This window comes from Eulemur rufifrons, chromosome 16 (assembly GCF_041146395.1).
Source record: "Eulemur rufifrons isolate Redbay chromosome 16, OSU_ERuf_1, whole genome shotgun sequence".
NCBI classification, from domain to species: domain Eukaryota; kingdom Metazoa; phylum Chordata; class Mammalia; order Primates; family Lemuridae; genus Eulemur; species Eulemur rufifrons.
Window position 1 is genome coordinate 6580275 of NC_090998.1, and position 12675 is coordinate 6592949.

Consider the following 12675-nt stretch of genomic DNA (forward strand, 5'->3'; position numbering starts at 1 on the left):
AAGGAGTCTGAGAGCCCTTTGAGGGTGAAGCTTGGGGGTTACGCTGTGCAAAGCAGTTTTGCTGCGACAGGCACAGTGCAACCTGGACCAGACACTGGACAGGCAGGTTTTTCCCACAGGACAGAGGGTCACCTGGCCTTGCCCCAAGTGGCATCCTCTGGTGTGACATCACCAGCCACCCCTGCCCTCTCGGCATCAGCCTCTGCTCCCGTCCCACCTCAAAGCAAAACCACAACCACCTGCACGAGACTCAACTCGCCCCTTTGGCCCAAGTCAAGTGAGAATCCTCTTGGCTCCTTTTCCCATCTGCACTCTCTCCCCGGCCTGGAGCAGCCTCCTCATCTACAGGTGTTCAGCCAGCTTCCTCCTCTAGGCGCCTCCTCCAGGAAGCCTTCCTTTCGTGCAGAGATGCATCCCCACCCTGCCCTCCATAGGTGACTCCATCACACTCCCAGGAAGAGGTGTCCATGGGCGATGGCCCATGTTGAGAAGAAGGGGCACTCTGGGGCAAGCCTGGCCAGCCCCAGGCCTGGTGGAGCAGGAGGAAGCCCACCTTGCAGGAGAGGGACCTGGACGTCCTGGCCATCCATGGCGACTCCTCCCCCGTGCTTCAGCTTCACGAGGCTGTTGTGCAGGGCCGGCAGCCGGACAGTGACCGAGCGGGTGCAGACGGCATCAGGGTCATCAGCACACTGCCAAGAGGGGATGTGGGGTGATCCCACTGTACCCCTCGCCAGTCCAGCACCCCAGCCCAGGACCCACTGAGTCAGAGAAAGACCGCAGCCCCAGAGAGCCTCTGGCCTTCTTTCTCACAGGACACCTGTGTGGACGGGGCCCCCAGAGTGGTACAAGGTGCCCAACCTCTCCCACACCAGTTGCCATCCTGGCTTGGTCTTTCTAGAGAACCGTGGGCCTCTGCCTCAGCTTGTTCCTTGGGCCTGTGGTTCCAAAGAGAATCAGGGGCTTCAGCGCTCTTATTTGTCCTCATCTCTGATTCATTCTCTAGAGAAAATAAGTCTACACAGGGACCATAGCAGCTCAGAATGGGAGACAGGCCCTCCTTGCCCCCACCTGTCACCCCAGCTTCGCACAGCAGAGACTGGCCGTGGAGGCAACAGGCAGGACCAGCAGCACCCGCTGAAGCCGCTCCTGGAGCTGGGCCGGCCCTGAGTACCGTGGTCAGCAGGGCCTTCTCCCTACCTCTAGGGGCAGAGAGATGGGCTGGGTTTCCGGAAGAATGAGGGGCTAACTGAAGCCCAGAAGAAGGGTCCTCCATCCTGCACAGAAAACAATTGCTCACCCTTCCCAGGGGGCTGCCCTGCTGGCCGAGCAGCTATGCAGCCACCTTGAGCAGCCTTCCCGCAAGCTCACCTGCACGGTCTCAATGACAATGGAGAAGGAGTGGTCCTCACAGTCCCGGGCCAGCAGGTACTGGCAGATCCCACTGAAGGTGAAGTGCCTGTTGTCAAAGCTCTTAAAGTGGGATTGACCTGTGACGAGACACTCTCCTGGAGGGACACAGGAGGGGAAGAATGGCAGGTGAGGGGAGGTGTCCTCGGGGCAGAGGTAGAACGCTTGTGCAAGCAGGGTGCCCTCTCCCTAAAGCTCCACAGACATCCTTTCCCCACGCCAGGCTAAAAATGAGTTTTTCAAGGGGACTCTAAGTCAGTCGTGCTCTTAAAACCGTAAGATGTCAGAGCCGGGCCATTCAGTTTCAGGCCTCACTTTACAGACGGGGCCACTGGGAAGGTGGCGAGCCTGGCCAGAACCCACGCTCCTGACTGCCCGCTCCTGCCACCTCCACTCCTCCCTCACCCGCTGCCCAGGGCCCCGTGCTTCCCCGGCTCAGGGCCAGCCTCAGAGAGCAGCGTGGGAGCCCGCAGAGCGCCTGGCCAGAGGGAGGCTGTCCGGCAGCATGGCTGGCTCTGAACTGGCATGTGGGGGCCCCAGGACACAGCCTCGCCCTAGGAGAGTCCCCGGAAGCCAGCGGGCAGAGCTGGCAGCGCAGCGGCAGGGTGAGGTGGGAGGGCAAGACAGGGACAGTCTCAGAGCTCAGCAGTAGAAAGTCAGGGACTCCCTCCTCCGCCCCAGCTGAGGGGCGGCTCTAGGGCCTCCTCAGAGGCAAGTTTCTGCTGTGACTCCCTTTGGGGCCAATGGGGGACCGGGAGGCCATCTGCCCATGATCTCACCACCGCCTGGGCAGCGCTGAGCACTGCAGGGCCAGCTCCTCAGACCAGGCTGGCACGTCTGTGTGTGGGGACCAGGGGACCACGACTCCCCTTTGTCACCTGCAACTCAGAGCCCACAACTTGCCCCTACCCAGACACCACTCCGCCTCCCCCAGGCTGCAGCCCAGGTCCCATACTTCTGGCCCAGTGCGCTTCCAGCTGGAGATGACACATGCTGGAAGGTGTCGGCGCCGAGAGGCCTCCATCAACGTCTCCAGAGACTCCCCTTTGACCCTTCCAGCCTGGGGCAACCCCATCTTCAGGGCCTACAATGGACCCATCGAAGCTGACATGGGCATCTGGGTCTCCTCCCAAGCTCCCCTTGCGTGTTCCTCTATCTCTTCTCATCTTTGCCATCTGCTCTGCAGAAAAAGGCATGTGTGCACATGCCACGGCCGTTCCACAAAGGAGGCCTCCCTCCCACCCTGCCTCCCCGACCTCCAAACCACAGAGGCGGCCCAAACCTGGAGTTCCCCCTAGGAGTGTCCTACAACCAATACCCCCACCTGGTCCCTCTCCAGGGACTGAGGCTGGGCCCTGTCACATAGCCAGGGGTCCCCAGAGGCCACAGTAAGAGTCCAGCGGCCCATCTGCCAAGGACAAACTGCGCAGGTGCCCCCTGCCTGTCACCTCATGCCCATGTGTGCACAGACAGGCGCGGCAGGACCAGGCGAGGCTGCACAGCTGGACCCTGGTGTGGTCCTGCTCTTGGTGTGTGTTTGAAGGCAGGGATGGGGGTGAGTAGCCCCAGGCGACCGGTGCATGTCCCTCTGCCTGGTCCCAGGGCAGCTGGCCCTTTCCGGGATGGCATGGGCCAGGAGGGCACATCCAGCCCAGATGAAATTAGGTTCTCAGCAGCATCACCCTCCCCTCCACTGCCCCTCCAGGAGGGCAGGGGTGAGGGCGCCTGTGCATGGAAGTCCGAGCAGAACAGGCAGTGAGAGGGGGCCAGGGTCACCCCAGCTCACGGTGCACGTACTGGAATGTCAGAGCCAGCGAGGCCACAGGAAAGCCTTTTTAAACTATTTTTCAGAAATCGCCATCATTCTACTACACACAGAGCAATGCGGTCCTTTGTGTCAAATGTCGTGACCCTGTTGCAGCAAAATGGGTGGGGATGCTTCCCCCAACCTTTCTCTGTTTTCTCAAGAGCGCTCTTACCAGAGTAAGTCATTGGACCTCTATTATCTTTGACAATTCCCAGGAAAAGAGGGGTCAGCGAGAAAACATGCAAATATCCGAAAGCAAAACTTTCAGGGCTAGAATCTAATCCTCTGATCTGATTTCCTGCTCTGACCCACACTGACTTGTGTTCCCGAGTTTCTCGGGAATCAGAAGTCTAAATATTATACTTAGCTTATCTCCTTGGTACAATTGAGGGACGGAGCTGCAAACACAGGAAACCCGGGAAAACGGATGGGTGAGCTGCCGGGTAGCGGTTAGGCACAGGCGCTGGAACACCCAACAGGCCACGTGGCCGGGCCCACCCGCCCCCTGCCCAGGACCGGACATCTAGAATATTCCCCGTCAGTCAGTCAGTCCACAACAGGCAGCCCCCTACAAACAGCGGGCCCACCACCAGGCAGACAGGTGGGTGCTAAACGTTTGGTGAATGAAATAAAAGGCGAGTGATTCTTAAAGTAGCATAAAAATTAGAACATCCAGAAGCCAGAGCAGATCCACTCCTACAGGAATAAAGATCCTCCCTTATGGAAAAACAAAAAGAAATCTCTCATCTGCTGGAGGCACATTACCTCTGCTAAACAAACCCCCTGGTCTGCAGTGAGGGAGCCCTGGACGGGGCTGCTCTGCTGGGGACATCTGCACCCCCTCCCCCCCACCGCCACAGCCTGCCCCAAAGAAACGCCAGCCCGCAGGCCCTTAGCAAAGCCACTCAGACTTCCTCCAGACACAAATGTTCGCCAAGCCCGCCTCTAAGTCACAATAATATAATCTCGACCAAAAGTGCAAGATGCATTTCTAAGTGCGTGGTGGGACCTCCTCATTTATTGCTCCTGTGAAGTAGTCATCATTATTGGCAGTTTACAGGTGAGGAAACTAAACACAGAGAAGTGAAACTCGCCCAGGGTCCCACAGTGGTCAAACGGGTTTGCATACGGGCAGTCTGGCCAGCTCCTGCGCCCGCAGCACTCGGCACCACCCAGTACTGCCCCATGCGCTGGCTCCCGCAGTTTCTCATGAGCCCGATTTCCTTAGGGCCAAGCCTGATGTCCTGCTGACCCTGGGCACAAGTGAGCACGTGTATGGGACGTAGGGACAGCTGGGTCTGAATACAGAGACTGGGTGGAGGGAGGCCTGGGCTATGAAACACAGTACATCAGCCTGGCCTGAAGCAGGTCTGACCCCAGAGACCCAGGACAGGCTGGGACAGTAAGCCGGGGCCTTCCTGTGAACTCAGAGTCAGAAACCCCAGGCAGGCCCAGGCACCTAGGAACACATCCCCCTGTGCGAGAGGCATCTGCCCTGGTTTACTCGTCACTGTCTCTGTTAGCCAACAACGTGGGGTTTATCTTCCTTCACGGAGACTTCATAACAGACTGACCTTGAATCCCAAGGTCAGATTATAGGGCCATGTTAGAATCCGTCAGGAGTTCCCATGAACCAAGTAACAGGTTACACCAAGGCCTCCCCTCCTGACCCGGCAGGTCCCACCCTCCTGTGCCACCTGCCCCAGCCATACCCCCCACACCACCCTCCCCATGCCGGGCCCCTGGGTCTCAGTCCTTCTCTGACCCTGCTTAATGAAACAGCTGCCTCTGCGCTCTCTGAAGATGAAGACAGCTCACGTTTATTGAGTGTTTGCTGTGTGTTGAGTGGTAACAGCCTCACATGAGCCATGGGATGAAGATGCTGTTATTATCCCTGTTTTACAGATCAGGAAACTAAGGCTGCAAATCATTGAGCAGCTTTCCAAAAGCCACCCAGCTAGGATGTGGTGGGGCTGGAATTCCAACCAGGCTGCCTGAGTCCAGAGCCCGTGCTCCCAGCCCTCATTCTCCACCACCTTGACAGGCTCATGGGATTTGGGACACAAATGAAAAGCCTTCCACTCACCCCTTCCCACCTCTAGAAAAGAACCTTCTGCATGCTTCCACTAGGAGACTCTATAACAAGAGCTTTATTCATCTGAGGACTAGGCTCTATTAACAGGCATGCTGCCTTTGACACTATCTAACCAAATATTTATAGTTCAATGGGAACTACACTGGCAGGGCTTCCCTGGGTAAAGCGTCTTGCAGAGGAAGAGAAGAGAAGCTCAAGGTTACAGAAAGGAAAGTCCTGCAGGCTGTGGGGAAGCCACAGTTTTGCCCCAGGCTGCCCTAACTCTTATCCAGTAGGTAGAGATGGGCAGGGAGCAATGAAGGCCTAGGAGTGTCACAGGAAGCCCAGCCCCGCCCAGTACAGACCACTGCTCTTCTGGGCTCTTTCTCCCCCTGCCACTGCCCATACACAGCATTCTGTGCTAGGACTCCAAGACGGCCCCCAGGGTCCCCACCTCCTGTATTTGTGTCTTTGTGTGACCACTCACCCCTTGAGAGTAGACTGGGCATGTTGACTTATTTCTAGGGAATATAAGACAGCAGAAGTGGGGGGATGTCACTCCAGAGATTGGCCGAGCTCTTACTCACTCTGCAGTCACTCACCCCAGGAAAGCCAGCTGTCATGTCACAAGGCAGCCCCAGGGAGAGGTCCACATGGTGAGGCAGCAATGCCTGCCACCAGCACATGAGTGAGCTCCAGAGCCATCCCCTGTACTCACCCAGCAAGCCTTCAGATGAGATCACAGCCCCAGGCAATAGCTTGACCGCAACTTCACGAGAGCTCCTGGGCCAGAGGCACCCAGCTAAGCCATACCCTAATTCTTGATGTACAGAGCCCATGAGACAATGTTTGCTGTTTTAAGCTGCTTGGTTTGGGGAATTGCGACCTAGCCATAAATTACTAATACACTCTCACCTGATTCCAGAGACTCAAAACCCACTACTCTATTTCTGAGATTCACAACATCCACTCCTCTGGGGTCTGCAGAGAAGCCCCAGCCTGCTCTTTGCTTTACAAGCAGAACCAAACATATCCTCTTCCAGAACCTTCCTCTACCTGCAATCACCACACTGGGAGCACAAGACAGCCCCACTGCCTGCTGAGTCAGGAGGCAAGGGGTAGAAATATGCCGTATGCCCTGGATGGGAACGTACCAGGAGGCAACGATCAACTAAACTGCCGGACTAGAGAAAGAAGGCCGGTGCTGGGACTTGGAAAGTGCAGAGGAGAGCTTAGTGGTTTGTTTGCAAAAGATCAAACCACTCGGGAGACAGAATTACAACTGGTTATCTTCCATCACGGTGTCAAGAGAACATCATGCATCCCCAACAAAGTTATCTTCTAGATTTTGAATTAAAGGCCAGGGAATTGTCCTATATGCCCCAGACCAAGCAGTCCGTCCTGTACACAGTGGATGCTCAACTAGTGTCGGAAGAATGGATGGTTGGAACTTCCTAATCTGACAGTCAATCTGAAAAAACACAATAAACTGAATTCTTAATTCCATCCACTGTGGCTCACAGATCTTATACAATAAACGCTTATTATTTTGATATTAAAAGTTTTTTCACATGTTAATTGCAACAACTCATATGTCTTTCACACGGTGTGATTATGTTAAAATGCAGCATAGACATCACTTTCACAAACAATCTTTTGTCCTTCTTGCTTTCCTCGAGAATTGCACAAAAGATAACCTGGCTAGTTGGCCATCCCGGGGCGAGAGTAATTGACCTCTCTGTAGTGCCCACTTTCCACCTAGTTCCAGAATTTTCCCAGTGCAAGGGGCACTGGATAAGGTGCCAAGTGACCCTAAAGCCTTTAAACCACAGACCTTCAATCTAATCCTGGGTATCCAAGCTCAACCCTCTCCCAGCCCACCAAAGGCTAGGACTAGAAAGGAGAGAAAAGGGAAGGGAAAAGGTAGAAATTCAGCAGTTGTGGGTTTGAGCCCTGGCTCTGCCTCATAGCAGCTGTGCGACTTTAGGCAAGTGATTTAACCTCTCTGGGTGTGTTTCCTCTTTTGTAAAATGAGAATAAATTATACGTGCGTCATAGGTCGTAACAGTGAGGTAACACGTGTAAACTGCTCGGCGCAGTGCCCAGCACAGAGAAAACATCATGTGAGTGACCACAGAGGGAAAGGTATAGGGTCACTGGGGGGTGAGGCAGAGGGAGCTTTGAATGGGCACAGTTTGCAGTAAACAGAGCAGAGTTGGGGCCAAACAGAGAGGAAAGCAAAGAGCAGAGATTGTAGAACAACTTTTCCTAAACAGATTTTCCAAGGCAGAGTCATTCGGTGACCTGGTTCTCCTAGCTCTCGGACCTCGCCACAATCTTCATATCAAGCATTCCAGAAAATTCCATTAAAACTCTCCCTTCAAGCCTAAAGAATTACCAAGCCAGCCCTTCTTCCTCTTATTTTTCCAAAGAACTCGTATCTCTTTGTTTAGTCGGTCATGACTGTGCAGGTCGTACTTAATCCTTTCAACAAACAGGTGATGAGAAAAAGGTAATAACCCTGAGCCCAGGTGCACCGTGCCCTCTCAGCCGCAGCAGGGCTCTCCGCCTCCGGCCCACGGGTGTGTTAGCACAGCTGGTATCTGAAACCAGAGCAGTGGTCAGGGGGTTGTGTCCAACCTGGGCAGAGGGGGCAGCTTCCTGCTGCCTTGAGGTGTGGCCTCCCGGTCTGGTAAGAGAGGAGAAGCCTCTTCACTCAGAGAGGGGAGGAAGAGCAGGAGCAGGAGGTCACCTACCCGGGCATTCTTCATTGCTGCAGATCCACTGGCTATTTCGGCAAATGCTGTTGGGGGAAGAAGCACAGGTCATGGGTAGCTCTGCAAACACACAGGACACGGAGGGATTTAGGGCTCACCACGGTTATCGCAGCTGCCAAAGGAAGGGATCTGGGAGAAGAAAGGAGCTGATGGAGAGGAATCTTTATGAGGTTAAAGTTGTACAGGACAGGGCTTTGGCCACAAAGGAATCTTGGAGGCACTGCCAAGGGGAAGAAACCCTGACAGAGAAAAGGAAGAAAGAAAAACTAGAGTATCTGACGTCCCTGAAAATTTACTCAGGTGCCAGGAAATCAAATTCCTGCCCGCAGACACAGATGGTGGCAGAGAGCAAGACGGTGCCATCGAAAGGGCAATTCCCAGCCCATGACATGTCCAACAGCTGACTGAGACCCCGGGGGCTCAGCCAGCGCCAAAGGCTGCCACACAGGGAAAGACAGCAAAGTGGTGGGGGCTGGAGACCAAAGGGGAGTCATTGCTTCTGCTGTGCAGGGGACAGGCAAAGCCAGCCAGAGGTGACACCCAGAGGAGCTCCCCGAGATGACTTGAGCTAAGGAGAGCCAGGAGACAGGCTGGGCCTGGCCGACTGCAGGGAGCCACGGACGAGTTCCCACAGGGCACTGCCGCTTCCTACCACCTAGTAGGTAAGAGATGGAAGGAGACAAGGACCTGTGCGCTGCTTGCTGATGGTTATACAGTCCCTCTTCAGGGAGACAGGGTCATTTATCAAAGCACAGTCTGCAGGGACAGCTAGAGATGTGTGCGTGTACAGGACCCTGCCCTCCCTGAACCCCCCTCTTCCAGGCTTATCTGTCATGTAATCCTTGGCCCCCTCGGTCCCTGCCCCATGCATCCCCCATCCCCACCCCGACCCCAACCTCGGTCTCTTCTCCCTCGGCCCAGGCTAGACGCTGTGCCACCTGCTGCGGCCCTGCGGCCCCAGCTCCACTCACCCACCCCGGGGCAGCTCCCCCCACCCGCACAATGTGGCCCAATTACCAGGTGTTGCAGTCTCTCGAGAGGGAGGCGCCGGGAGGGTAATGCTTCCCGGAATGCGCGCAGGAGCACTCCGCACTCTCCACGCAGCGGCCTTCATCCAGGAGCTTCCCCTCTGGGTGCAAAGACAGCAAAGCAGAGACCTCAACATTGTCATCATCATTCATCACCTCACCCCTATAGACTCGCCGTGGCTGATCATCAGCTTCAGGCTTCCTCCAGCGAGCTCAAAGCACCTGTCCTGCGATGTTTACCTTTCACACTGAGAGCGCAACTGAAGCGCTGTGATCACTAGTCTCCATTCTCCAGGTGAAGAAATGGAGTCAAGAGATTTGCTCAGGGTCTTCTAGTGCAGCAGTTATGAGTCAAGACACACAGAACTCACTCCCAATAACTAAACAGTTTTTTACCCGAGCTCACAAAGTCTGCCTTGAGAAAGACTTTCTAGTGCAAAGCCCTTTTTCAGCTGAGCTCACGTGGCAAATCCAGGGAACTTTTTTTTTTTTTTTTTTGAGGCAGAGTCCTGCTCTGTCACCCTGGCTAGAGTGCCTAGCTCACAGCAACTTCAAACTTCTGGGCTCAAGCAATCCTTCTGCCTCAGCCTCCTGAGTAGCTGGGACTACAGGCATGTGCCACCATGCCCGGCTGATTTTTTCTATATATTTTTAGTTGTCCAGCTAATTTCTTTCTATTTTTTTTAGCAGAGACGGGGTCTTGCTCTTGCTCAGGCTAGTTTCGAACTCCTGAGCTCAAACGATCCACCCGCCTCAGCCTGCCAAGTGCTAGGATTACAGGCGTGAGCCACCGTGCCCAGCCTCCAGGGAACTTTTTAAAGATCTTTCTCCCAGACCAGTGCCCTGACACCTAACTGAGAAAACCAAACTGCAGTTCAGATCAGGCCACGAGCTCCCAAACAAAGTCACTGTTGGGGCCCAGACCCTCCTCCTGTTTCTCTGGACACAAGTGCTTTCATGGATACAGTACAACAGGAAAACATAAATTAAAAATAACGACCAGCTCAATCCTGATCACATTGTACAAAGACTTTTAAAAACTAAATAAAAGGCCTCTCATTTCAGCAATGGGGAACAAACACAAGTGGCCTTCATCTGGCTTCCCAAAGCCAAGGGCACTGGCAGGGTCTGGGATTTGTAAATAAAGTGGGAAGTTTATTACCAGGGCAGCTGCAGCCATCCACGCATTGCTCCTGACACACTTCATTGATGTGCAGGCTCTGGCAGGTCCTGGTGCAAGGGGACACGCACTCCTTATACTCCATGCCAGCAGGGCATGCCGGGCCTGAAAGGGAAAACCAAAGGCGTCTCCCAGAGCGGTTCCCCACCAGGGCGGCATCCTACAAGCCACGCCATACTCACAGCCTCCTTTGCCCCTCTGCCTGCCCCCCCCCACCCCCCGTCTTCAGGGTTCCAGGGGCCATCTCAGCCCCAGCGTCCCATGTGCTCCTCCAAGACCCCTCCCCAGAAGGAACTTCTTCTGTCTCGTGAGGCCCTTATGATCCATCGGGGCACCTGGACCACCACCACTTCCCCTCCGTCACCTGTTCTGATTCTTTTGCACCCTTTCACCTAAAAGCCTTTCAGGGTGACGCTAAATTCCCCTAGGCTGAAAAGGGATGACCTCCTGGGACCAAGCAAGGAGTCAATGATGTCCTCCCACACATCCCTCCTCTGAAGGCTCCTCCTGCCCTTGAAATTGGCCCCAGTCAAATGCCCCGCCCAGCACAAGGCACTCTCGGTTCGTGCCCCACCCCCCGCCCCCCCAGCCTGCGTGGCGATGCTCTCGTTTACTCCCCCTGCTGCAGGGCTCTCTTCACAGCCTCACACCCTGAGACTTCCCCATGCTCCCACCAGACCCAGCTCCTCCGGGCAAGGACTGGCCCTCCTCCTCTCTCTCTCTCTCTCTCTCTCTCTCTCTGCCCTGGGGCTAGCTGACACACAGGCAGACTAAAGGACCAGGACATACAGCACACTTTTCTGGGCTTCCCGTCACCAAACAGTTGCCCCAAACCCCTTCTCCAAGGTACGTCAGGTATCTGCCCCACCCCACCTTCAAAGACTAAAAACACAGCCTTCGCCTTACAGAGGAGAGACAGCTGCTGACACCCTCCTTCCTCACACCCCACGGCAAGGCGGAAAGTGGGGACCGAGAAGCTGTCTGCCACACACTGAAACACACGTGCGGGCAAAGGTGTCGGCAGCTGCTCTGTCCCTACCCGTCTGCGTGATCTGCGTGATTGTCACAGGCCCTCTGCACGGCTTTCACTCACGGGGAGGTCTGGGGAGAGAGGAGGCTTCTTGCGAGGTGACTGGAGAAACCTCTACTAATCACGGTAATCTGGGGACAGTGACAATGACTTAGGAACCCAAGGAGATTAGAAGGTGAAATACATGGCCCACGAGGCAAGGCAGAAAGGATGGTGAGCCTCGAGCCTGGGGAGAGGAGGCTGATTGAATAAGAGGGAGGAACTTAATAAAAGCCTTCTGGTCCCTCAGAGATGGCCGCCTGCGCAGCCGGGCCAACTCCCTGCTCTTCGTCAGTTCAGACAGGCAGGCAGTGAAGACAGAAGCTGAAACAGCAACTGCGGAGACTGGAGTCGGCAGCGGAGAACATCCTGTGAGCCCAGGAGATGGGGGATGGATTTCCCCAAGGGAGCCCGGGCGCCGAGGGAGGTGCGGCGTGAGGACAGAGGCAGGACACGGGGCCTTGAGGCCTGTTCAGGGAGGAGACTCCTAGGACCAGGTGGCCGGGGACAGAAGCCACTCCGGAAGTGGGCCCAGGGACCTGGCGGCTTTGCGGCACTGCTGCGGTGCAGTAAAGGTGCATGCTCGTGACACAGCCCCACAGCACCCTGAGCGACACCACGCAGACACTGCTCGTCCCCAGCGTGGAGGTGACTTACGGCACGCGCTGTGGTCAGTCCAGCCGTACAGCACCATCCCCTCCTGGGCACAGGCCCGGGCGTACTCCAGGAAGGCGGGGCACACACACTCCGGCCCCTGAGAACACGTGCACAGAGTCTTCTCACACAGGGCCACGAAGGGCTCGGGGTCCACCACAGGGTGGCAGCGGGCAAACGCCGAGGTGCTCTTCAGGAGCTGGCACTGCTCCCACAGGCCCTGCAGGGAAAGGGGCTGCCTCAGTGGGGGCTGCAGGAGGGGGGCCTGGGCCCTGCGGTGCGTCCCTGGAGGGTCTCCCTGAGACTGGTGCTGAGGAGGCTCAGCCCTGCTGGGGAAACCAAGGAAGCTCCCTCAGGACCTGGGACAGTGCCTAGCACCTAGTAGGTGCTTATCAGCATGTGTTAAAGTCATCAATCCATCCAGCAAAGGGAAGGCCCTGGACTCACGCTGTGTGACGTAGGCCAAGGCTAAGGGTACATTCGCGACCGAGCCCTGGAAACGCAGTCTCAGGCCTTGGACCCGCTGTCGCGGGCAGCGCACCATGAAAGCAAGAGGACAGAGAGGAGCAGAAAGACCTTGGTGTCGGCCTGGTGGCTGCAGGGTCCAATAATGCTGGTCAGCAACAGTGTTTGCCCTGACGTGGTCACCTCCCCTCCGTGACCCGGGTCTTCCTCG

The 12675-nt window shown here is 55.9% G+C and overlaps 1 protein-coding gene across 1 annotated transcript in view; it reads right to left on the reverse strand.

Moving 5' to 3' along the window:
- VWF (von Willebrand factor) overlaps nt 1-12675 on the reverse strand; it is a 142723-nt gene that overhangs the window by 95094 nt on the left and 34954 nt on the right. Inside the window, exons 7-12 of the mRNA XM_069491458.1 lie at nt 12003-12219; nt 10259-10381; nt 9086-9197; nt 8048-8094; nt 1372-1508; nt 554-692 (exon numbers count right to left, since the gene is read on the reverse strand). Coding sequence (XP_069347559.1) covers nt 554-692; nt 1372-1508; nt 8048-8094; nt 9086-9197; nt 10259-10381; nt 12003-12219 — 775 coding nt within the window. The remainder of the gene's footprint in view (nt 1-553; nt 693-1371; nt 1509-8047; nt 8095-9085; nt 9198-10258; nt 10382-12002; nt 12220-12675) is intronic.